This window comes from Pseudochaenichthys georgianus, chromosome 19, assembly GCF_902827115.2.
Source record: "Pseudochaenichthys georgianus chromosome 19, fPseGeo1.2, whole genome shotgun sequence".
Taxonomy (NCBI): domain Eukaryota; kingdom Metazoa; phylum Chordata; class Actinopteri; order Perciformes; family Channichthyidae; genus Pseudochaenichthys; species Pseudochaenichthys georgianus.
In genome coordinates, this window is record NC_047521.1 from 12,718,284 (window position 1) to 12,741,938 (window position 23,655).

General features: G+C 40.9%; 1 protein-coding gene across 1 annotated transcript; it reads right to left on the reverse strand.

The window, feature by feature from the left end:
* Window positions 1–712: 712 nt before the first annotated feature.
* LOC117464533 (uncharacterized) lies at window positions 713–8,942 on the reverse strand. Its single transcript, XM_034107020.2, has 6 exons — window positions 8,892–8,942; window positions 6,164–6,199; window positions 2,469–3,409; window positions 1,925–2,086; window positions 1,735–1,824; window positions 713–1,504 (listed from the first exon to the last, which is right to left on the reverse strand). Exons 2-6 carry the CDS (start codon window positions 6,174–6,176, stop codon window positions 1,409–1,411), a joined length of 1,302 nt encoding a protein of 433 aa, XP_033962911.1. The 5' UTR covers window positions 6,177–6,199; window positions 8,892–8,942; the 3' UTR covers window positions 713–1,408.
* Between the last annotated feature and the right edge of the window lie 14,713 nt (window positions 8,943–23,655).

Consider the following 23,655-nt stretch of genomic DNA (forward strand, 5'->3'; position numbering starts at 1 on the left):
TTGTCAAAATGTATTTACTGTCTAGTGATTCTATAAGAACTCGTATGCAAACAGTAATATCATTTCTGTGTCCACCATAAGTGCATTCAGAGGTCCAAAAGTCCAGATGGAAAGGAGATAGTGCTTTGGCCTTCCCTCTACTATGGTGTGCAGAACAATACTTTAGCTAGCAGATACAAGTCCACACACACAGTCAGTAAGCTACGCAGAGAACATGTAAAGAGTACACTGTAAAACAGTTCATGTCAGTTCAACTTGCAAATGAAAGTCCACCTGCTGCCTTGAAAAAGCAAATCAAGTCAACTTGAAGACAATCTTTGTTTCAACTCATTAATGCAAGTCAGTCTCGTTGATATGACTTGAAGGTTCTAGTTGTATTAACATTGTTTTTTAAGTTGTCTAAGTTGATTTAACTTTATACTTAGAGTTGAGACAACTACCAATCTTACATTATTAGGGCAAGAAAACTTTATTTACCTAGTCAAATAAACTCACATTTCAGTATTATAATAACTCACACTTTCAAGTTCTACATTTATATAACTCATAATTTCAAGTTAGGAAGATTGTAATAATGCATTTGTTTCAACTTAGATAAATTAGTTGTATTGACTTCGGATAGCAAGTTTACATAAATGAATAATAATTCTTGCAGCGCATTTGTTCAGATATATAACATTTATTTAAAAAAAAACATGTTATACATCAACTTATATCCAAAATGTAATTGGCAATAGAAAATGAAACCATACAATACACTTGCATGACCATGCTGCTGACCATACCTGAGTTAGTCAGGTCTCTCGCCTCACTGCAGTAACATACACACCTGAAACGTTGAGGTATGCACAGTTGCACACATATTCACTTAAAAATGAAACCCGAACAAGACATCACACTACTTTTAAAACACCCATCAACAGAGGATGACAGCTGGCCCCAAGGACACTGGTCATACGACACACGTTTTCTCATCTCTGACACTGACTGCGTGACCTAGGCATTTTTTAATTTTTGCTTGGGTACACTGAAGCCGAGATGGAGATATGCAGAGTAAGATCTATGGTCTGCTGTCAAAACTTTACAAACTACACTGCTGAAAACAAGAACAATATATAGAATAACAGTCCAAAACAGAAACTCCCTTCTTCCAGGAGCTATGACAGTCATTTGTTTAGAGGTGATATCTCAGCAGTTTATTTCTGAGTCCATGGATTCTTGCAGAGCACTGGTCTGGTTTGATGGTCATGATGACCTTTTGAAGGAACTCAAAAGAGTATTTCATGTTGCGGGGGTACTCGAGGTTGAGGCAGTAGATTGCCCCCATTAACATGGCAAAGCCTGTGGGCACATCTCGGAGGTCATGTAGGATGATCTTCTCTTCTACCACCACGGCCACATTGAAGACTTACAGAGGAAATGAGTCAAGCAGAGGGCCTTCATGTCCAATCAACAGTCCAACCTGCATTCCTTTCAGGATCACATCGAGGGTTTCTCCATGAGCCTAATAACAAAGACACATACATCTTAATTGACTGTTCCAAACTTGAAATAAAAACACGACAAATTGCAAGGTCATCATTTTTTCAGTAATTATTGCAATCCCTAAATTAACAATAGTAATACTTAAACAATACACACTATTGTAACAATGAACATTATATTGGCTATGGCAAAACCTCAAATTAAGCGAGAGAAAAGTAAATGTATAATATAAGTAATATAGTGACTTACATCACACATCCTGATAACGTTGGAGGAATCCTCTGCAAAAAATATTGGAAGACCGAGTAGGGCAGCCGTTCTTCTGCTCTGGTTTGTGTCCTCCAAGGGGAAAACAGACAAGGGTAGGTAAATATGATAGCCAAGCTTGAATCCTTATCTTTGCACATTTTTGGTAATAGTTTCTCTGTAAAATACTTGCCTCTTTCTGAAGACACTGCAGAACACCACTCATGGCCGACCTTCTTCCAGATGCTACAGCAGCTTTGTAAGCCTCCAACAGACTTGGAACCATGGCATCTAGTCCTTCCAGCAAAGATTTCAGCAGGTCTTTGGTGACGATTCTGCTGAATTCGGCACATAGCTAAAACAGACAAAAGAACAGAGAAATTACATGAGTGAGAGAAAAATAAGAGCACCATGTAACAGCTGTAGTAATTTAAAGAGAGGAATCCAAAACATAACGGCAAGAAATAGTACATGCTTTATGTTGTTGACGTATAATATCCTATAGTTCAGTAATAGTAGTTGTACCACATTGAAAGTCCTCAATTATAATTAAATGATGGAGTATATGATATTATACTCCATTACTTATGTAATAGTATTATCAGCAACTTAAGTAGAATTATTCATCTTGCAGTAAAATATGCCCTTTTTATTTTTGTGTTATAGCTGAAGGTACAAAAATATATTGTGTAGAAGTAAACAATTGCACAAACTGCACTCGATTAGCAAAGGATTACCTGTCTCTGACCAAACAATGCAGGCCATCTCTCCATGACAGCAGAGATCAGTGGCTCATCACCGATGATCTCCTTTCTTCGCTGTGAGAATGTTGCGATCATCAGTTCACCCAGAAGCTGTAAATCGGAGTCCTTCTTCTGCACTTCCAGTGCCATGGTATTGCGATCTTTCTCTGACTTCCCAGTAGTCTGTCCCTCAGGTGGCTCTGGCAGGTAGTGGATCTCTCCTTTTTTTGACTTTTTGACTGGCTTGTGGTTTTCCTCGCCCCTTTTTCTTTTATTTACAAGAACTTCAGGGCATCCAGCTGCCATAATTCTCTGACGGTAATTGCCCATCTTGAATCTCAAACTAAATACCCAGCAATACCACCCTCTACCTGACCCTGGCTCTTTGAGACATGGGTGCTTTGCAACAAGAGCTTTTGCTACACTTTCATAATGGTCTTTGTTGGGATAGGCTGTGATTTTAGATATGATATCCGCAAGTCTGTCCAGTATTTCACTTTTCACACCCTTTGAGATGACCATCACAGTTTGATCCTGGGCATACGCATCATTTGCTGCTCTCAGCTGATACTCAACATCATGGGAGAAAGCTGGAACAACAAAAGGATCGGGCCATTCTGTCGATTGACTGCTACTTGGGGAATCAAAGCTTACAGTATCCAGTGTTGAGTCAGAAACCACCTCAGAAGATGTGAACAAAACCTTCAGAGTGGCTCGTTCCGCTGGTAGCTCCTTAATGTCTGTCAAATTGCAGAGCTGATTCCCAAAGTCCGAATCTTCAAACTGTAAAATGAAGTTCCCTCGGAGACCAAGAGTGTTGCGCAGTTTTGCACACAGATCATCAACTGATGAGGGAACATCTTCTAGGGTGACCCGCCTTATATCTTCAGGTGAGAGGATAACTCTGAGAAGCATCATTGAGGTGTCTGCATCAGCTGAAACACAGTTAACAATATAGAAAACACTTTATCATCAGGAAATAAACACTGGAAGTGAATTGAAAATAAGTTGCACGTAATACAATTTACGGAAGACACTAAAAAAACACTTCCCAGTCCAACTTTACCTTAATTTAACATGAATGTCCTTGGAGTGACAAGCAGCTTTCCTTCCACAAGGTATGCAGCAAGAGGGGTGTAGTCATTCAGATTGTCAGGCTCGACAACCACAGTCACTGCAGGGTCTCTTCTGGCAAGTTGGAAACACCCGAGATGAATCACGAAGGCTGCTGTGAATAGTTCCATAATGAATGATATGCAGCAATCCACTACACAGATATCAGGTACTCTCCCAAAATCTGGCAGTCCACTTGTCCGTCCAACTGAGAGCACCATTCCTTTCGAATATTTTGTCCCATTTAAGTAAACAGTGGAGGTGAGAGAAACAGAGTTCAGATCTTGAAACTTACTCCTTAAGGCCTCTCTGATAGCAACATCTAAGATGTCCACAGATACGATTGATGATTTCCCAGTCTCAATGCTTGGTTTGAAAATTGTTGGCATCTCCAAATAATATGCCAACATCAGCTGATGTCTTGTGGCTAAAGTGTGCAGAATATTTTTGAAGTTGCCAGTATTGCGAACCACCTGTTTGAAGAAAGAATGTTTGGCCTCAAATCTTATTGTCCAGAACTCAATTGGTGGACCAAATTTCTTGATCAGTACAGGATAATGTTCAAGATAATGATGCTTGGGACGTAATCTTGTACCAGGAAATATTTCCAATAGCAACTGTCTGTGGTCAGAGATTTTTGCTTGTAGGTAGCACAGGGTTTCTGTTGTGAATGAGGGGCTGGATAGTAGCTCCACAATGTCTTTCAGTTCAAGGATCACAGACCAGGTTTTTTCACTTTCTGGAATTCGGTGGCCGATCAGCAGTGGAAGGAATCTCAAAAGTGCCCAGTTCTCATGTCCATTGCCACCAATAGTTCCATTTTTGGAAAAGTTTGCATGTATTGCTTGAGGCCTGTTAGTTTTGTCATTAAACTGAAAAGGGAATGATCCTATCCTTTCATTAAGGTCATTCAAAGTGAAATACTTTTTAGCAATCAGATCTGAAAGACACAGTTCCACAGGTACAATTCCTTCGAACAAATCATGAAGAAAATCAGGTGGAAACCCTTTTGCAGGATGAAAGTGAGCAAGTCTTCTTAAAGGACAGTCTCTTTTTAAACCATCAACACATGAGGCATCAGTTGTCTTGAGCACATTAACAGCTTCATCATACAAATGTGGTGTTCTCAAAGTAAAAGTCCCACTTCTGACATCATACTTCTGAATATCTGCACGGCTAGCCAAACAAAATCTGCAACATTTCTCCACATTGAAAGACTCTTGGTATCCAGCAAGTGAGTGTGCACCTAAGTTATCAGCAGACACATACAAAACAGTACCTTTCACATAAGAACCAAGTCCTTGTACAAATATACCGATGGTCTCTAAATGCTCAAGATCTCTTATCAGTGGTTCCAAAACCTTGCCGTAACCATATTGTTTTAAGTGTACAGTTTTGCACAATATAGCTAGATAAATTGATGATAATGTTGATCTAAATTTTAATGGTATGTTGGATAACACCCAATAAATGCCACACACTTTGTGTTTCTTTTTTGAAGTCCCCAACGGATTACAAACTTCAAAATCATCAATGTATAAGCCAAGAGCAATTCCTAATTCTTCAGTGAGAAGTTTGTTTTCTTTAAAGTATTCACCATCTTGAAATGAACTGTAATGACCTTCCCGTCTTCCCGTTGACTTCTGTAATGATTGAAGAATCTCAGTTCTTTCAAACAACTTACTTAACAGCTCTAAAATAGGAACATAAACAAATGAATGGTTTTTTTCTTGTACATTTAGCACATACTCGACAGGTTCAATGACTGTAAAGTTTTTTTTATAAAATGACTGCCTTTTACGCTCTGTGCCCAAAGGTCCCTGTCTTGAAAGAAATGTCAGGGGGTTTAAAGATTGTATTTCATCAGACAATTCTGTAACAACAGAGGCATCAACTACACAGTTATTTTCCTCCAGAACCTTCTGTATAATTTCTTTGATATTTTGATCAGCAAGTTCTCCAATGTCAAATAACTCATCAATTACTTCCTGTATTGCTGAATTAGAAACATGTAAAATGGTTTGCATGCGGAGGAATAAGGATGCAAACTTATTTTTAATGGTCTCTCTATTTTCAAGAAGACCTTCAGCACCAGGTAGAGAATCATATGAAGGTGATGTCTCAGTATCAGAAACAGAATCCTCCCTGATTACAGTATTTGTATGTCCATGCTGTACACAAAGCCATGGTCTAAGACTATTTAGGGTGGAACATTTATGATAGCGGCTTCTATGAGCAGTAAAGGTTGATAGTATACTCCACTTGAATGAGCAGTCTACGAATGGACATTTAACTGTTTCCCTGTTCCTCAAATGAGTCTTTAAATGAGCTAAATATGTGTTAATGTCACTAGGCTCTGAGAATGAACACAAATCACAGCATAATTTTGACACATTTGTTAGCTTCTTTAACATGTTCTTTCAAATGTTTTTTAAGTAAAGCTTGGGTTTGAAAGCTGTTCAAACAGTCTTCATAAATACAGACAAGGCCTGAACACCTTCGATGATGTCCGTGACGCTGTTTATAATGCTGAATTATTCTTCCTTGCCAATTGGAGGAGAACGTACAAAACTTACATTTCCACTTCATGAACTGGACATGCTCGTTCACACCTGTAACACAAAATAAATGCACGTTATTTACCTTGATATTGACCTTCCACAAATATATTGGTATCAGCATTTATGTTTTCATATCAGCAGAGATGAAAAAAATGGCAATTTTTTTTTACAATAAAGACAATTATGCTCGGGGTGATTCAAATGTACTTCCAGTGTTCAGGTTACATTTTTAATGGCAGTTGCCCCCTATGTCTTCAAATCATACCACAGCAGTAGCGAGTTTCATGCAGCAGAGCGGTCAAAGATGTCACTGTTTGTTGTGTTTTTAATATTACGTTTTTATACAGGGCCGCCCCTCCTTATACGCAGATCACGCAGAAGCAGACTGAGGTGAGGCAAAATGTGGCTCATTTTGCGGAGGGAGCCTCATCTGAAGCGCACCGACAGCGCGCCACAGTTTCGCCGCTGTGACGGCCCGTCTACACTACAGCGTCGAAAGCTCCAAGCAGCTCCAAGCTGCCCATTCACTTTCAATGGGGTGACGTCACGTAGCCGCGCTTTTTCGCCGAACTGAATTGTGGGTAGCAGAGCGAGGCGTCTCAGGCGACCCAGGCGACCAGAAGTTGAACATTGTTCAACTTCTGGTCGCCTGGACGCCGGAGTAGCCAGCGCCAGCCAATCAAATCCCGTTTCCCAAAATCTGACAGCTGAAGCGCCAGCCAATCAAACCGCGTCTAAGCTGGGAGAGATATCCCGCCGTTCATTTCTATATTTCAAAAAAAGTCGGAGGAGAAACTAACTATCACCGTAGCAATCACCCGGTTTTGTATGACCAGACCCTCTTCACCTACCGGGACACAAACCGGAGGAACCAGCATGGAGGGAGGTGGCAGAGGCAGTGGGGGGAACTGGTAGGTTTTCGCCTGTTTGGGGAGTTTATATATATATATTGCTCGCATAAAATCCCCGGGGGTTTTTGCTTTGTATGTCGGGGGCGGGAGATTCATGTGATTGGTTGTTGGTCGTGTTGCTTGAATAAAATCCCCAAGCTCCAGACACGCCCAGCTCCAAGCTATTTTTGGAGCTGTAGTGTGGACGCTGCGTGAGGCTCCACTAGCCCCCCTGACTTCCCGCATATCTGCTGCTATCCCTCTCTCTACGCCCCACCCAGCTCCCGACGCTCTCTCATCTGCTCTTGGATGCCCACACACTACGTACATTACGCACCGCACTATTCCCGAAAAAGCTAAGCTACTCTCATGACATTTTGGTATGATACTTCAACTTATAAAGTAATAGTTTGAATATCAGACACACGAAAACCCAAAACAAATAGCCGCGTTCACACTGCGGTACTTTTCCCACAAAAGGTTCATGCGAACTTAGTTCATGATCGCGTTCACACCAAAAAGAGCCGGTACTAAAAGTAGTTCATGCGAACCTTTTTACCCCCTCGAAAGTCCCTGCTAGAGAGCAGGGACTTTCGATCGGCTCTTTTGTGAGAAAAGAGCTATATTCCTGATTGGCTGGGCGAATTGCAAACCACGCCCCGTAAAACTCCCAAAAGTTCATGATCGCGTTCACACCAAAAAGAGCCGGTACTAAAAGTAGTTCATGCGAACCTTTTTACCCCCTCGAAAGTCCCTGCTAGAGAGCAGGGACTTTCGATCGGCTCTTTTGTGAGAAAAGAGCTATATTCCTGATTGGCTGGGCGAATTGCAAACCACGCCCCGTAAAACTCCCAAAAAGTTTTGTGAAGCCGCCATTTTATTATCCTCGCATTAGCATTATTAGCATTAGCCCAGCGCAGAAACGCAGAGACTAACTTATGGCAACACAAAATAAAACATGGGAGCGGTGGAGATGAGGAGGTGTAGGCGTTCTGGCGATTTACTCGGAAGGCTTCAGTAGAAGCTGCTGGGACTCCCAGCAGCTTCTACTGAAGTCCCAGCAGCTTCTACTGAAGCCAGTCCCCAACTCCGGGGACTTTGGGCGGCAGTATACGCCGTGAAGTGGTTTGCGGCCTGCCAGTAAACCCAAAGCAGAAGAAGAAGAAGTGATGTCAGCGGCTTCATAATCCACCCCCAGGGACTTTTTCTGGTGTGAACGCGATCTGTACTTAGTTCATGCGAACTAAAGAGTTCGCATGAACCTTTGTGGGAAAAGTACCGCAGTGTGAACGCGGCTAATGTCGTCTCCGTGTCTCCTCTGCCCTGCCCCCCCCCCCCCCACACATACATAAACGCAGAGCGGAGAGAAAAAAGGAGACCAGGTAGATTTCCCTCCAAACATTTGAGTTGCCTCCAGGGTCTGCAGCATGCGCCACATTATTACACGTCTTGAAGTGTATACAGTTCATAATAAATTGTATTTGTTACTGGTCAATATTAAACCCAAAGTGCACGCACAGCCATTAAAAGTGACACAGTATCGCTCCCTTATCTCTGACTGTGTAGCTAGCTGACAGCGAACATTGCTAATGGCAATTTAAGCTAGCAAACTTACCACTTAATTGTCAAAGCAAACCTAAATGTCGAAGTAAATTAATAACTTTAGTAGCTCATAATTAAAATCAAATATTAACAGTTAAAAACAAACCCATTTGCTTACACTTTAATATGTTTTAGCTTTCTATCAATATTAGTAAGCACAACGTCCACAGATAACTTCATACTCTTTATTTATTTCAAACCGTAGTAGTAGCAGGCAAAGAATTAAAGGTTTTGAAATCATTAAAACTTACCTCCTTACTGTCTTGCAGCAGAAATAAAATGCCCTCCGTAACCGGAACGGTCCTAGCCGGTGTTTCAGACTGTAGCTTAACGTATCACTCCGCCTCCGTTGGATCACCGCTGCAGGTTCACAGAGTTCCTCCGCCAGCGGCAGTAGTCCTCTCATTTAGATCAAAAATGTGTCTTTAGTCCGAATTAAAACATGACATCTTTAGGATATACCAGTTAATTACATCCATGCTTAAACATTGCATTCAGTTTAGGGAGGAGTTTTTTTTTTTTAAACTCAAATGTGGAAGCATACATTTTGTTCTGTCGCTCTCAAACCTGCCTTCCCGCCTTTTTCTTTCGTTTCTTTTTTCAACTGATAACTTGCTAAGGCAAGTTGAGTCAATGTGACAAAATGTTTAAGTTGTCAAGACAGTGAATAAATGTAAGTTTAACCTTCTAAAACTAGAAAAGCTGAGTTAAAAATCAAAAACTTGTCAGAGCTCTTTGAATTGAAGAGACAATGTAACTTGACATAACTAAATGGGGCTGTGATGTTTTAATGGAGATAAGAGGGACGCTGTAAGGCAAAGCTAGAGTAAAGAGTCAAACATAACACACAGAAACCATCATGGTATTTCCCACCAGGCTATAGTTTAAGTTACAAGCAGGATGTAAAACAGATAGCACCTAGTGAGGCCAGAGTCTTTCAATTAAAATGACAGTCCTCATAAGAATGACTCTCAATCCTTCTTTAATCAAGTGATCAACTGAGGCAAGCTCTTTTGGGACATTTGTAAGCTCTTTTTATTTGATTTGAGCTCTGCAAAGAAAACCGTTTGTTATGGATGAAGACATCCAGTAGCAAAGGTTTCTTTCTGGTACAGAAAGTCAAAACTGTATGCACAAAAACAACCAAAGTCTACACTGTGTATGCAGTGCATCACAGAAACGTATTTTCGAAAACTTGCCATCAAACTTGAAACATCAGCTCCGAAATTGCTGAAAATAAAAGGATTTTAACATTAGGAATTTGACTACTACAGCGGAAGTCCTATGAGCAGGCCAGTGGGCAGGTAATATACATATAGGCATATATCTTCACGTTTGCCACAAATTGATAAAGTCACTGTGTATTTTTGGCCTTCAATTAGTAACAGAAGATTGCCTGATTGACCAAAAGCCTGTAGTGGCAACATCATCGCATACATTTAACTTTGCTGCACATTCAAACAACAGGCTGTACTCTGGTAGATTTTGCAGAATACATTGGGAGAAATCAACCTAACACTAGTGACAAGTCTAGGAATGTACTTCATACTAAAAGCTATGTGAGCATAGTATACAAGTTGACATTGTTAGCAAATCTTGAACCCTGAGAGCAGGACATACTGAAAAGAGTCAAGGGAAGCTTATAAAAGTTAACAGCACTAAAGATGAGGTGATGTACAAATGAAATTTGCGAGTGAAGGAGCTCTCCTCTCCTCTCCTCACCCGAGGTCTTCTCCTATTGGCCGGCGTCGTCGGGGGGCGGGTCCAATGCAATTCCTGCCTTTTTCTGTTGCTAAATTACATAATTCTGGTGTCTGTGGTTATTTAAACATTCCCTAATAAACGTGATTTAAGCGTCAATAAATGAGTGTTAAACCCAGTGTGTTTAGGGTACAACATCACGTCATTTCACCTTTAATTCACGGTTTGAAAACGTAGCATTTCGCCACATGCTAATGCTAACCGGAAATGACGAACTTCACTAGCGGAAAACCGGAAGTAGTGTGAAAATTCGGTTTTTAGAATAAAACAGATTTAAATTAAATACAGTGTATTTAATTCAACTTACGCCATATCAACATTGATTTTAATTTCTAACAACATCCGTCTTAAATATTTAGCATGCTAACAAGATTGCAATTTCAATGCTAACATGCTAGGTGTTTTGTACTAATTGGCGAGCAATTGGTTAAGGAAATCATGGAATTTCACTGGTACTGATACCAACCTCTATTCATGGTTGTGTGACATACGGAACACCATGATAGTCTGTCCAATCACATATGGAATCCATACTAATGTATGGTGCTTAACTAATCAGCAAACTGCCACTTCCAGAGACATATCCTGCACTCCAATCAATTTCATCTAAAATAGCATATAACATGATACAGTACTCGGATAATACGCATTTTTTTGAGAAATTTTAATGCACTATTACACACATGTATTTGAATAAGAAATATGATCCGAGTGCAGCAAGCTTTCAATCTGGATCATTCTGTCCCTGTCTTTATGTGCCACTCTGCGAGCGAGACAGACTCATGATGAACACTCATGCTGAATTGATTACAGCAGCTGTTTGATTGTTGGCCGTCCATCTGCTCCGCCCTCTAAATTGTAACCCCTCCAAGAAAAACAGTGGCTGGCTACTCTCACATCCCCGTCCCCTTCTGTGCCACTTCCATCAACAGCCTTATTCAATTCCCCTGGAGCACATGAAATCAAATTTGCACACAGTTCTGAGCTTTGCCCTCGTTGATTTTTAGTGCGGGACAAATTATGCCTGCTTTCCCGAGAATAATGTGAACCAAATTACTTTCTGTACTAGTCAGTGATTGCAAAAAAAAAAAAAGGCTGGTTAAAAACAAACACACTTTTTCTGATTTAAATTAGTTGCGTGTTTGGGTTTACTCAGTTTGGAACTCATTTGATGTCTTGTGTTTACCCTTTACGTCTGCAATGTGCTTTTTTCCAGCTGTTATACAGTATGCGTCTGGGTGAAGGCTTGCTGATCATAAAGACATAACTAGGTGGGTGGATTAATGTCAAAGCTGAGATTGTGTATATCAGAAGAGCGAATACATTAGCTATGAAGTTCAGCTTTTTGTTTTTGTCTCTATGCCATCCAGTAGATATTTACAGATAAACCAGACATTATTCATTGCCTTCAAAAAAGGTTGTTATGTGTTCAGGTTGATTGTATCATGGTATTCTTTCAACAACATTGACCTCCTGTGAACTTATTGCTTGGTAATACTTCAACTAGTGTTGCTCTGTCATATTTATATTGTTCCGTAATGGGATTTGCCTTTGCTGCCGGCATCACACAATGCTGGAGCTTTTGGCTTTGTGTGATGAAAAGAACTGAGCGGAAAAAAAGAAGAAGATTTTTGGTAGATTTGTGATAGAGGGAAATAATGCTACATGTGTCATTTACCTAAAAGATCAAAATATGTAAAGACTCTACCTTCTATCAGTTACTCCTGCTATATGTCTTTGTCAGGATTTTTCTTTTTTTTCTGGGTGAATGTTCTTTTGCTTTTTGTCCCGGTAGTCTGCTGTGTTAAGCCACCCACGCTTCACACCTACAGCCTTGGGCATCAGAACACAGAGAGGAATGGGTGATATAGTACAGGGCATCCATCATTATTTTATGGCGGGTGCCAATACAAATCTCACACCTTTAAGAACATGCCAGGACACGTCTGTACAGCCGGAGAGTGTAAGTAAAAAAGGGGAAAAAAGAAGAAAAGAGGCTTAAAAAAAAATATCCAATTATAGACTTGCACATGTATTTGTCACCTGGGTCACTGTGTGTGTCTACCCTGGCACAGGAAGTCACTCACTATTGAACAAGTCCTTTTCCTCGTGCATTTGTGTGCTTCATTTTGGCTGCATGTTTCAATACGAGTTGAATCAGTCAGTTATAGGAATGCTTTGACCATTTTTTAAATACTCCTTTTTGCTTGAAAACGCTTTCTGTATGAGGCTACCCCGAGCAAACATTAGCTTAGCACAAATACTTAAAACTGGGGCGAAACAACTAGCCTAGCTTTTAAGATATACACTTGTAAAATGCTGTTATAAACTACAATATTTCCCTAGCGTACCTGCAGTAGGCAACAATTAAGTGAAAACAAAGTCTTTCAATGACAGTGGAGCCTGTGTCATGTGTAACTCTACGCAACAGTAACAGCCAGCCATACTCCACTCACTTGCACACTCCCTGGGGCGAGAACTCCTTAGAGACAGAAAATTGGGAGGATAGCTATGACTGAGCTGCATTGCGCCGGCTCCACCTCAAACAGCCCATTCCAAACTCAATTACCACACATCTGCCCCCCCCCCCCCCCCCCTGCCCGCCTCTGCCAGTTCTGGCAATCCCAGGAAACTCTAGGATGGCTGGCCTAAAGATAAAGTGAGCTTTATCTTGGGATGCTCAAGTAGCAGAACACCTCGGGCTTTGAGTCTGTAGAGCACTGGGACTGAGACTGCAAATGAGGTCTGTCACATCAGCATTTGCCGCTTTTCATAGCTCCAAAATGTCACAAATCCTGGGAGAATAGAAAAAAACGCGAGCGTGCTTTGAAAGGGAGATGCAGTTTGGGGATGGAAACATGGGACGGTGCAGACTCTTCACATCATGGCAGAATCCTGAAATGTTGTCATTAGGCAAGATGAAGAATGACCAAAGTACTGAGTCAGAATACTTGTACTAAATAGTTTTTGAGCCTGTTTTTGTATTGACCCTCTGATACACATGTGAAGATGCTATATTGCTGGACTAAACGCTCCCACCTAACAGATTGGTTATGTGATAAAGGTGCATATAATTATTTAATTGTAGTTTTTGGTTATAATGTGATAAAAGCCACCTATTGGTATGGTTTTTCTATCAGGAGGTGTTTCAGTGTCAACATTATTTCATTATACAGTCAACAAGTGTTTGGGCACAGTGGGGTTAGTCTTCTCCCACGAAAGTTGGAACATGATACCAACCAGGGCTCTGTGTAATCACCTTCTCTCTTTCTGCCCCATTGATTTACATTGTGAACCCTTTAATTATACAATTCATCACCTTTTAAACATGAAAAACGGTGTTAAATGCACGCTAATTAAACCTTTGTGAAAGGTTTTCTGCAAGGGCCCCATAAATCAAGCAAATGGGCTTTGAGCACTGCATGTATGTTGTCGTTGAGTTTTTTTCCCCTTCTTCCACGTGTGGCCATCAATTGTACTTAATACTCAGCAGCAAGCTGATGGAGGCTAATGCCTCTGGAGGCAGGTGCCGTGAATTATTTTGTATGTCTCTTCTTGTTACAGCTTTTGTGCATTTTGTTTTTGTTCCCTGTCAAAGCGGGACGAAGATAAAAAGGGCGCATTGCACATATCCATCCTACATCGATGGAGAAGGAGAATTGATGACTGCAAAAGTTATCTTAAAATAAAAAATAATGGATTCACTCCATCGTTTGTTTTTGTCATATTGTCAACAAATCCTTTGATTCAATGAAATTCAAGATTCGAAGGTTTATTGTCATATACACAACTACGTGATATATGATAAGACTACAAGCAAGTATTAGCCTAATAGCTAAAGCCTGATCAATCGAATTCCTCTATGCCATAAAGCTCCATTATACACTAGAAGCAAATAAAAACACATCAGTTAGCCACTAGTTGACATGTTTATTGATCATGATAAACATTGCCACTGTAGTTGATTTGGGGTCAGTCGTACATACACTGATTTGATGCTGTAATAATCAAGGGAGCATCAAATGTTTAATTAACCCGCTTCTGGAAATATTCCATACAAAATGCAGAATTAACTGTTTTTGGCAAAGCGCGTCAGGGACATAGCGTGGTGTGCCTGTGAAGCAGGATGTGTGCGTTACGAGGCTGATCAAACATGGTTTACGGGGAAGAAAATGGATTCAAGATTTCACAACATAATTGGAGTAATTTATTAAGAAAATTACTTACAGGAAGGGCCCACTAGTGTTCAAGCATTTAGCTTTTACATTATTATCAACTGTTACCGCTATCAAGCGGTTGCACCACCCTCAATTGTAAGGCTTTACAGAGGGTGGTGTAAACTGCACAGCACATCACCAGGACGGAGCGGACATCCATGGAGGACCTTTACTCCCAGCGGTTCAGGAAAAAAGCCCTCAGGATTACAAAAGACCCCCATCACCCCAGCCACAAACTGTTCAGTCTGCTGCCGTCTGGCAGGCGTTACCGAAGCATCCGGACTAAAACCACCAGACTCAGGGACAGTTTCATCCCACAGTCCATAAGACTGTTAAACACCTGAACTAATAACATCCATAACATTCACCTGTTTGCAACTTACAAATGCTGTATCACTTGTATATACTCTTATGGCACTACTTCTATTCTATTTTATTGTATTTACTTGGAACTGCTACCCGACCACGGATAAGCGGGAGAAGATGGCTGGATGGATGGATGGATTTACTTGCACTATTTTATCGGTTTATTGTGTTGCACTGTTATAGGAGCCTGTGACCTCAAATTTCCATTGACATAACTACACTGTAGCTACTGTATGTACGAATGACAATAAAAACCATTATATTATGGCGCATGGCATGAAGGCTGCTAAACAAAGGCTAGATATCCTCCTGATTTAGTCTGCAAGATTCAGAAGAAGAGCAGCCATGAGCTTTGACATTGAGAAGCAGCAGTCAGTTGCTCTGCCTGTCTCAAAGGAGAGATTGCCGTCTCTATACTTTTTCTATTCCATATGAAGCCATGGTGTACTTACAATGTATGAGGTGCTGTTGAATATACCGTTAATGTAGGTGAAAGGTCTGCGGTCAGTGATGTGCCACTGAATAAAGAATATCAATCACAATGGAAAACCATTCCACATGGACAAACACACACTAACGCACACACTAATATTAACCAGGCTACTGCAGTATCATTTGAAAGCCTTTAGTTCAGCCAAGGAAAGCTGAAGCCAACGGTGCTTTCACATAACCTTGCCTTGTGTAAAACAATTTCAGAAAATCCTTCTGTATTATGTTGTGCAGCTCGTATCCAAAGGCAACTCATCAGTGAATTAATTTGAGCAACTGGCAAAATATTTGGTGTCGGTGGAGAACTGGGGGCTTTTTAAATGTCACCTTCTCTATATTCCGGGGATGCTGAGGCTTTTTAAATGGCACCGCATTAATGATCTGCGATTAAATGTTCAATATCAAATAGAGGCTGCTCCAATTACAGTTTGTTCAGTTTTGCTGTTGTGTGGCCTTCAGTTTCCCTTCATAAAAAGCAACTTATAAAAGACGCGTGGTGCACATTGGCAGCAGGGAAATTCTCCCAAGATGATATGTGCCATTTTCCAGTCAACCCCTTTGTTGCAAAGAAATCCCCTTGCTGGAACAAAGACTTATTGTGTGTGTTTCCTCTCTTGATCCAACATCAGTGACCAAATTGAAATCCTCTCCTCTGCAGTGACCTGCAAATATCTGGGGACGTGAGATAGGAGCGCTCACTGCCTTGAACAATGCGTTGAGTTGGGTTGTGATTCATGCTGAAAACGGATTAATTTCCCCACAAATTGACTGCTAATTCTCCCCTTATCTTTGCCCCAGACTCTCATTGAGTGAGTCGCCTTTCTCTCTTCCGCTCGTGGCTCTGACTTTGTGCTACGACGCCTGGGCTTGAGCTGTGACTGGCACTACCCTTTGGTTTAGTCTTTCCCAAGAGTCGTCTTCTGTACAGCTCAGAAACATATCCCATATGTCCTCATTCCCTTTTACGTAACTATTTAATGACAGTGACCAATTCAATGATATGTGTGAAGTGCATGCACACCCACAAACCAGTAAATGTAGAAGTGTGTATACAATACCAAGACCTGATTTACCACTTGGTGAGAAATGTGAGAGTGACCTTTGTGTTGCAGAGATGACCACATTACTCTCTCAAGTTGCAGGGTAGCATTTCTTCGGCTTGTTTATACCGCAGCGTAAAGGAACGATGGCCACAAATCAAGTTCCAGCGAGCAGAAAGCAAGAAGCTGTGGCTGCTATCTAAGACCTTCGAGTTATACCTACTGCTTTACCCGGTGCCCGGTTTGATACTGGACATTTAGGCCATCTGAAGCCCCCGCAGAAGAAGCCTTTGTTAAAAGACGATACAGGGACAAGCTTGGCCTAGTAACGTCCCACCATCAGATTAGTAGCAGTTAGCTCGTAGACGGGACTATCGCCGTGTCTGCCATTTAGCGAACTTGAGAAAGGACACTGAGAAAGGACACTGAGAAAGGACACGGTTTCATTCAAACACACCTCATCCTTTATTCATGAAAAGTGAGGAGGGAATTCAAAGCTTTCTTCCCTTTATTTAAAGGGGTCTAATAGAGAATAATATATATCTTGCAGGGCCATTGTGGTTTATCTAGCTACCACTCCTCATCTCACATCCCTAATGGGCTAGCAGGGAAAATTAGAATGTGTGATCACACGTGTCTGCATGCATAAGCATTAATATGCACATGTGCCCACACACACGGTAAGAGGTGTCAGACTGATAGGTAAACTGCCACACACTCACACACTTGTAAACACTCATGCAGAGTTAATGAACCCATTATGTTTTCCATGGACCATCTACCAGTTTCCGAAGAAAATCCCTGTCTCACATAAGGGGTTATAAGTCCCTTTTGGGACCCTGGTGTTTCTATAAATACTGACACGATTCAGGTGAAATGTCCTTTGAAGTCAAAAGTGACTCATGCCTTGATTGACAGTGGCATTTAGCTTAACTTGGCAGCTCCTTACCCTTTCATACCTTGATGAATAATCCAAACTTAGTATTCTCTCAAACTCCTTTAATATTGAGATAATGTGTCACATCAGGTTTTTTTAGGAGTCATTTCTCATAATGGTTGTGATAACCCTCCTTGAAAGGGGTGGCTGGGTGTGTGCAGAGCGAGGGTCAGCAGGTAGCAGCCAGGGACAGCTGTAACACTCTATAAATGAGTATGCTAATGCTGACTGACATTTCCTGGAACAGCGGAGAGAGAAATATCTTGCTCCCAATTATCTTAAACGTCACTGTGAAATAGAAAGAGGTCATACCCATCGGGGACTAATTCAGCAAATAGGTAATGGAATATAGGGAACAATAACAAAAAAACAATATGTATGTTTAAGAATAATACGTTGAAACCTCTATTGCCACAAGCCATAACAAAAATTCAAAAATCTTACATAAACTGTTCCACACTATTCAAACAAAAGTAGATCATATATAGTAAGTCATTTATTTGTATGTATTTTATCCATGAGATGTTTAAAAACACTCAAAGCCGGCACGTAAGAGCTGCATCATAACTCATTAAAGGCAAAAATAATCAGACTTCAATTGCGATTAAATTCTGAGCAATATCTTTAAATAAGTTCCTTACTTTCTAATTATGCACAAACAATTCATCTTCCTACAGTATGGCCAACACAACATTGGATAAAGTCAACATATCAACTGCCCTTTTATGAAGCCAGGCCTTTGTTACGCTAAACCAACGTGTGCTACAGCAGTTTATCATTTACCCACACTAGTAGTGCTAACATCAAGGATTGCACATTTACAAGTTTTATTAGGATACTCTCTTTGGTGATGTAAAGCCTCAGCACTTCTCCTGGGTGATTATACAACCTGCTCCCCGGAGGAAAAACAGCTTGTGTGTTAGAGAAACAAACTGAAGCTCACAACCTCAGGACTGAGCAGAGGAACTGAGGCTGGGCTCAATCGGAGCTGTCCACGAGAAGCGGTGCTGAGCTGCTGACTGGAGAGGAGCAACAAAATGATTTTCTACAAACTATGTCCGTGTGCACTTAAACTTCACACTATCATCTAAAAACCGGGAGCCACGTACACAGAGCAACGTAAAATTAATCTTGTTCCGTTTTTTTAAATGAACCATTGTTCCAATTGTTATGTCTATTGGGCAAGGTCACCATCTTTGTTTTTGTTTTCTTTCCCCAAAACCTACTCTGATCTGCCTCATTTTACAGGGCTGCTGCTAAAGATTATTTTCATGATTAATTGACCGCTATTTATCTAAATAATCAATTCATCATCGGTCAACAAATTTCAGGATTTCCAAAAAGTGTCCATTACATTATTTTATTTTGTATTTAAAAAGAATCTTGTAAAGCACACTGGTCTCTCTCTGGTAGACAGAGGTATACTGTATACCATGACTCATTAGTAGATATAACTTTACATTTTGAATAAGGTTATGTATTAGGTTTGGATGCTGTTACCACCTGTAAACCTGAGCTCTCGTCTCATATCTTGCATGAGTTGAATGGAACAAGGAGATTTTTTTTATTTTCCTTGACCCAATGATTAAAGAGCCCCTCGTGTTATTTCAATTGGACTGCAGCCTATTCATCTGGCTGACAGAAAGTTGTGCATATTCCATATCAGGCAGGTTATTAATCCTCATGTCATGCTTTTAGATTAGGGTCAGCAGAATTGATTTCTCCTGTACAGGATAGCAATAGAAACAAGAAACAGCGAGCAGCAGGAAAGATGAAAGCACACGGCTATCATTTCTCATAGTCACATGTGTTCGAAATGCATACATATATTCATACACATGCATATATTGTACGAATATATGCAATGAGGTCATCAGTCACTCCATGAAAAACAATTATTGGCTCTTTTACCGAATACAATCAATCCAGAGATTTCCATGAAGGAACCCAGGTTGAAAAGAGGGCAATTGTTCCTGCTGTGCCCAATATGTCGTCTTTGTCCTGCATGTGGAGGACATTTAATCTGCTTACATTTCCCTTTGGTCTTAATTCATGGAGTGGTTCACGTATATAGGTGGCCCGGCCGTACTTGTTGATTTGTCTTTAAGATTGCAGCACCAAGTGCCGGTTCAGACTTTTCATTTTCACAACAGGGTTCAACTTCATTTTACAGTAGTGGGGAATGGACCGAAGACTTTATGAGACACTTTGTAGCCACGGTTACAGCACCACACACAACCATACAAACATGTTATAAGATTTGGTTGAAGAATTAATGTTTCATTTTTGATTGCCTAAAAGGTCAAAAGGCTATTATGAGAGTGATTAACGCACAGTGCCCACATTTAAATACACAGATGGACATATTATAAAAACGAGAAGACACAGCTAATTATAAATTGAAATAATTTATGTCACGCAGAAAAAAACTGGGTGGTCACATTATATTTCAGTTATTTATCTATTAAGAAATGATCAATCCTTAATTACTCATATTTTTTTTATTGCTATCATTTACATTTTCTTTGTCATTAATTGTGAAATGGGACAAATCGGATAAACATGAATAGAGAATGTACGCAAACAATTGTTGAATCTAATATCAATATTTGGAGGCTGAAGTCAATACAAAAAATATTAGAAAGAAAATATGAATATCAATGAGTTTTCAGACTGATGGCAAGTCAGCCAATCGGGGACAGAAGTTGCAGGGGAAGTAACATGTGTTCCTTTACCAGCAGGAAGGGGTCCTCGATCAGTGCGCACTGAGGCGTTAACTGGACTACGTGACACGCAGCTGCAGCCTAACTGGCTTTGTTTCCAGCGCCTGTCTTTGCTTTGGTAATGGATTTACCCATTAGTTGTGGAGAAGGTCATTACAGGAATTAACCTTTTTATTTTCGTCTGTAGACGAGTCTTTGGTAAAAAGGAGGCTCCAAGAATTACACCTGTGAGACTCGTGTCAGGACAAAAGACAGGATGAGTCACTCGGTGTAACAGAGGGTTGAGTGGCAGCAGTGCACACGATCCTGAGTGTAATTGTTTCTGAAAATTGTCAGTGGAATGAGTCATTGCTTCCTGTGTGATTGTCACTTGTTTCCCTCATTAGGAGTTGAATATTTCTTCATCCATTAAGAGCTATAGGAGCAGCGATGACTGGCATATTCTGCTGTTGATTCTTCCCGTGTTTGTCTCTGTGTTTGTCATCATGACATTGCAGACCAAATGAAAAGAGACATGAGAGCTGCGTGAAGCCATTAGGCTGCATCTCTCGGTGGACCCGTTATGTTACTTGGACTTGAACAGTATCAGCATCTGAAAAATATATCACATTTGCTTTTATTGAATTTCACGCAGCTGAGCTCTGTTTGGGTGAAGTCTGCCATAGTGAATGATTCAGTTAGAGCACAAACCAGCTTGTGGCTACTGGGCTTTTCATGTATGCGAGGCGAAAAAGCGATGTGGAGCGCTAAAGTAAACATTTGTTTTTAAGGAGATTTATGTTGCTGCATGTGCTCATTTCTGTGTTTTTGATGGAGCAAGAGAGGATGCAAGATGTCTGAAGCAGAGAGGGATTGGGGGGGGGGCGGAGGGGTTTTAGGGAAAGACAAATGTGAATGAGGAATGGGCCGTGAAGCCTGGTGCCCAGCTAATGGATCATGTGCCTTCCCCTGGAGTGGTGGGCCTCACCTTCTCCTGACCACGCTGCTGCTGCAGCACTGTAATTACCTGAAGTGAAGGAGTAGCTATAGAGAGAGACTGACAGGGTGGAGGACCACTCGTCAAGTCATTCTAACTTGCAGGACGATATGACAGCATTCCAAACGACTTCCTAAATGCCCCGTTTCAGCTGATGTGGGTGACGACCTATTAGATGTGTTTTTTTTAATATGAAAAAGTGGACAGGATAACATGTCAAAGGCTATATTCGGAATCGTTCCTTTTTCCGCAATGAAATCACAACTTCTTTTGACACCACCAATCAAATCCTCCCAGTTTTTGTTTTTTTCTCATGATGACACCTCCTAGTCTGGTTTACTCCATCTACAAAGTAAAAGCCAAAGCCATGCTCACAGTATGTCGTGTTATTTGTCTCAGATATTCAGGTTTTTTTACCAAGCAATCACAGAAAAGGTAAAAACAGATGTATCCACCCTGTATATACCTATGAAATGTAACTCTATTGAAAGGGCACTTTCAATTTGATACAACTCTACAAGAGAATATATGCAGGGGCGGTTCTAGGGGGGGCCAGGGGGGAAGTGCCCCCCTAACTCTGACTTTGGACCCCCCTGTGGCCCCCCCTAAAAATGAAAGAAAAAGAAAAAAAAAGGGTATGATTAAACGATTTATTGGCTGACGGTAGGGTGACCAGATGGGACTGCACTGCATTTTTGACCACTTTTGGTTTCATTTTGATTGGCTAAAACGGTTTTCATCCAATGGCTGTTGAGAAAGCAGGGAAGGTTATCAGCACGGGGCTGTGTTTGCTGTAAATCAAACTGTAACACACGGCGGGTGCTGGTCAAGTGTTAACCAATGAGAGTAATTCACACCACACTACCACTGCTCTGTTATATATTTGTTACGTTTTTATCTGCATTGTTTATTGGATGCTGTTGAATAAACTAAATGAAACAGAATATACATTTTAAAAATATCCGGGGGGGGTGCTGTTGAGAGGGTGTCCCACATTGTCCCACACAAACATACTCCTTGTCCCACATTTGGTTTGTTTGGAACGTGTGTGAAGCAGAAATCCTGCAGCTCCACCCGCTGTGACGGACCGGTGAGCGGAGCAACACACACAAGAGTTAGACCTAACACACTTAGCTATTTTATCTACCTCTGGAACAAGCTAAACTAGTTATAAATATGTTTATTCTTCACTGTCGGGTCACTCATTACTGGATCATAAGGGTGTAACGGTATAAGTATTCGTACTAAAAATATTCTAATATATATTAGACCGACCAAGTAATTTCATTGGACGAGAGGCATACTATGAGAGCTGGTCACAGGGATGCGTTCAAATGTAGTCAGTAATTTGAGGAACTGTCGAAATGGCGAACGCAGATAAAGTTGAGCACAAAAATCCTCCAGCATCATTGAAGTCTCCGGTTTGGGAACATTTTGGTTTCGCAGTTACGTTCAAGGATGACGGACAAGGACAGGTGGACCGAACCAAAGCCGCTTGTCGGCATTGTTCAACTAAAATTGTGAACCGTTACACCCCTACTGGATCAGTGAGCTGCATGAGACGGATAGGGACTGGCTGTCAGGAGAGAGAGAGGGAGAGAGGAAAAGAGAGGCTCCCGTTATTTCTCCCGTGTTATTATCCAAAGTTAATGTAAACTTGAATAATGTACTTCATTTGAATGTAATAATTATGTTGGTTGTTGTTTGTGGAAGCGCCAGTGAATGAGCCCCATTAACTGAGTTTTAAACATCACTTTAATTGGAAGATCCCCATAGGCCCCACCGACTCGATCGCAGTGGCGAGCTGTCAGGCCCTCTATGAAAAAATCATATATGAGTTTTACCAAAATAACTTGATTTAATTGTATTTAAAATAACATTTCCAAAGAAATAAATCCTTTGAATCTGCCTCTTCAGTTTCTGTTGGAATGTGAATGGTTAAATGCTGTCTCTGCGAGTTATGTGAAGACGGGAGAGCTTGTTGGTCCCTCTGTACATTCACAGAGGGCCAGCTATAGTAACACAATTGACCAATCATATCTTCCCTCTAAATGGGTGGGCTTTATGACAAGTTCCGCCTGCTGTGAAGTTTATGCATGTGTGTTATAGTGGTGCAGTGACGCGTCCTAAAACCCGGAAGGAAGCTGCTGGTTCCCTCGGCAAAAAAGCAATGGTATTTCTCCATAGGATTTTGGAAAATAGCTCGAAATAAGGTCTGTGGAAAACGAACCGTTTGATAAATGCACGTTTTGTTCAGCCGGATAAATTATCCACATGTTTCTACCCTACTTTTATAATTTTTGAATCATAAATCTAATCGATAGATGTATGATCGATAGATTTATGATTAGCATAAGTTCGTTCAAGATGGCTCATGTCAGTGATAGTGATGACATCGTTGCGAAATGATGAACTGAGTCATTTTCAAGATTGAGTTACAATGATAAACTGGAGTGGCAAAGGATCAGCTGCATGACCCGCCATCAAGTGCTTCATCCAAAAGGAC

Excerpts from the sequence above, each read along its gene's own strand:
- LOC117464533 (XM_034107020.2), bottom strand. Across the intron at positions 1,825-1,924 it reads TGCAGTGTCTTCAGAAAGAG|GACACAAACCAGAGCAGAAG; the intron begins GCAAGTATTTTA and ends TTCCCCTTGGAG. Across the intron at positions 1,505-1,734 it reads ACGTTATCAGGATGTGTGAT|GCTCATGGAGAAACCCTCGA; the intron begins GTAAGTCACTAT and ends CTTTGTTATTAG.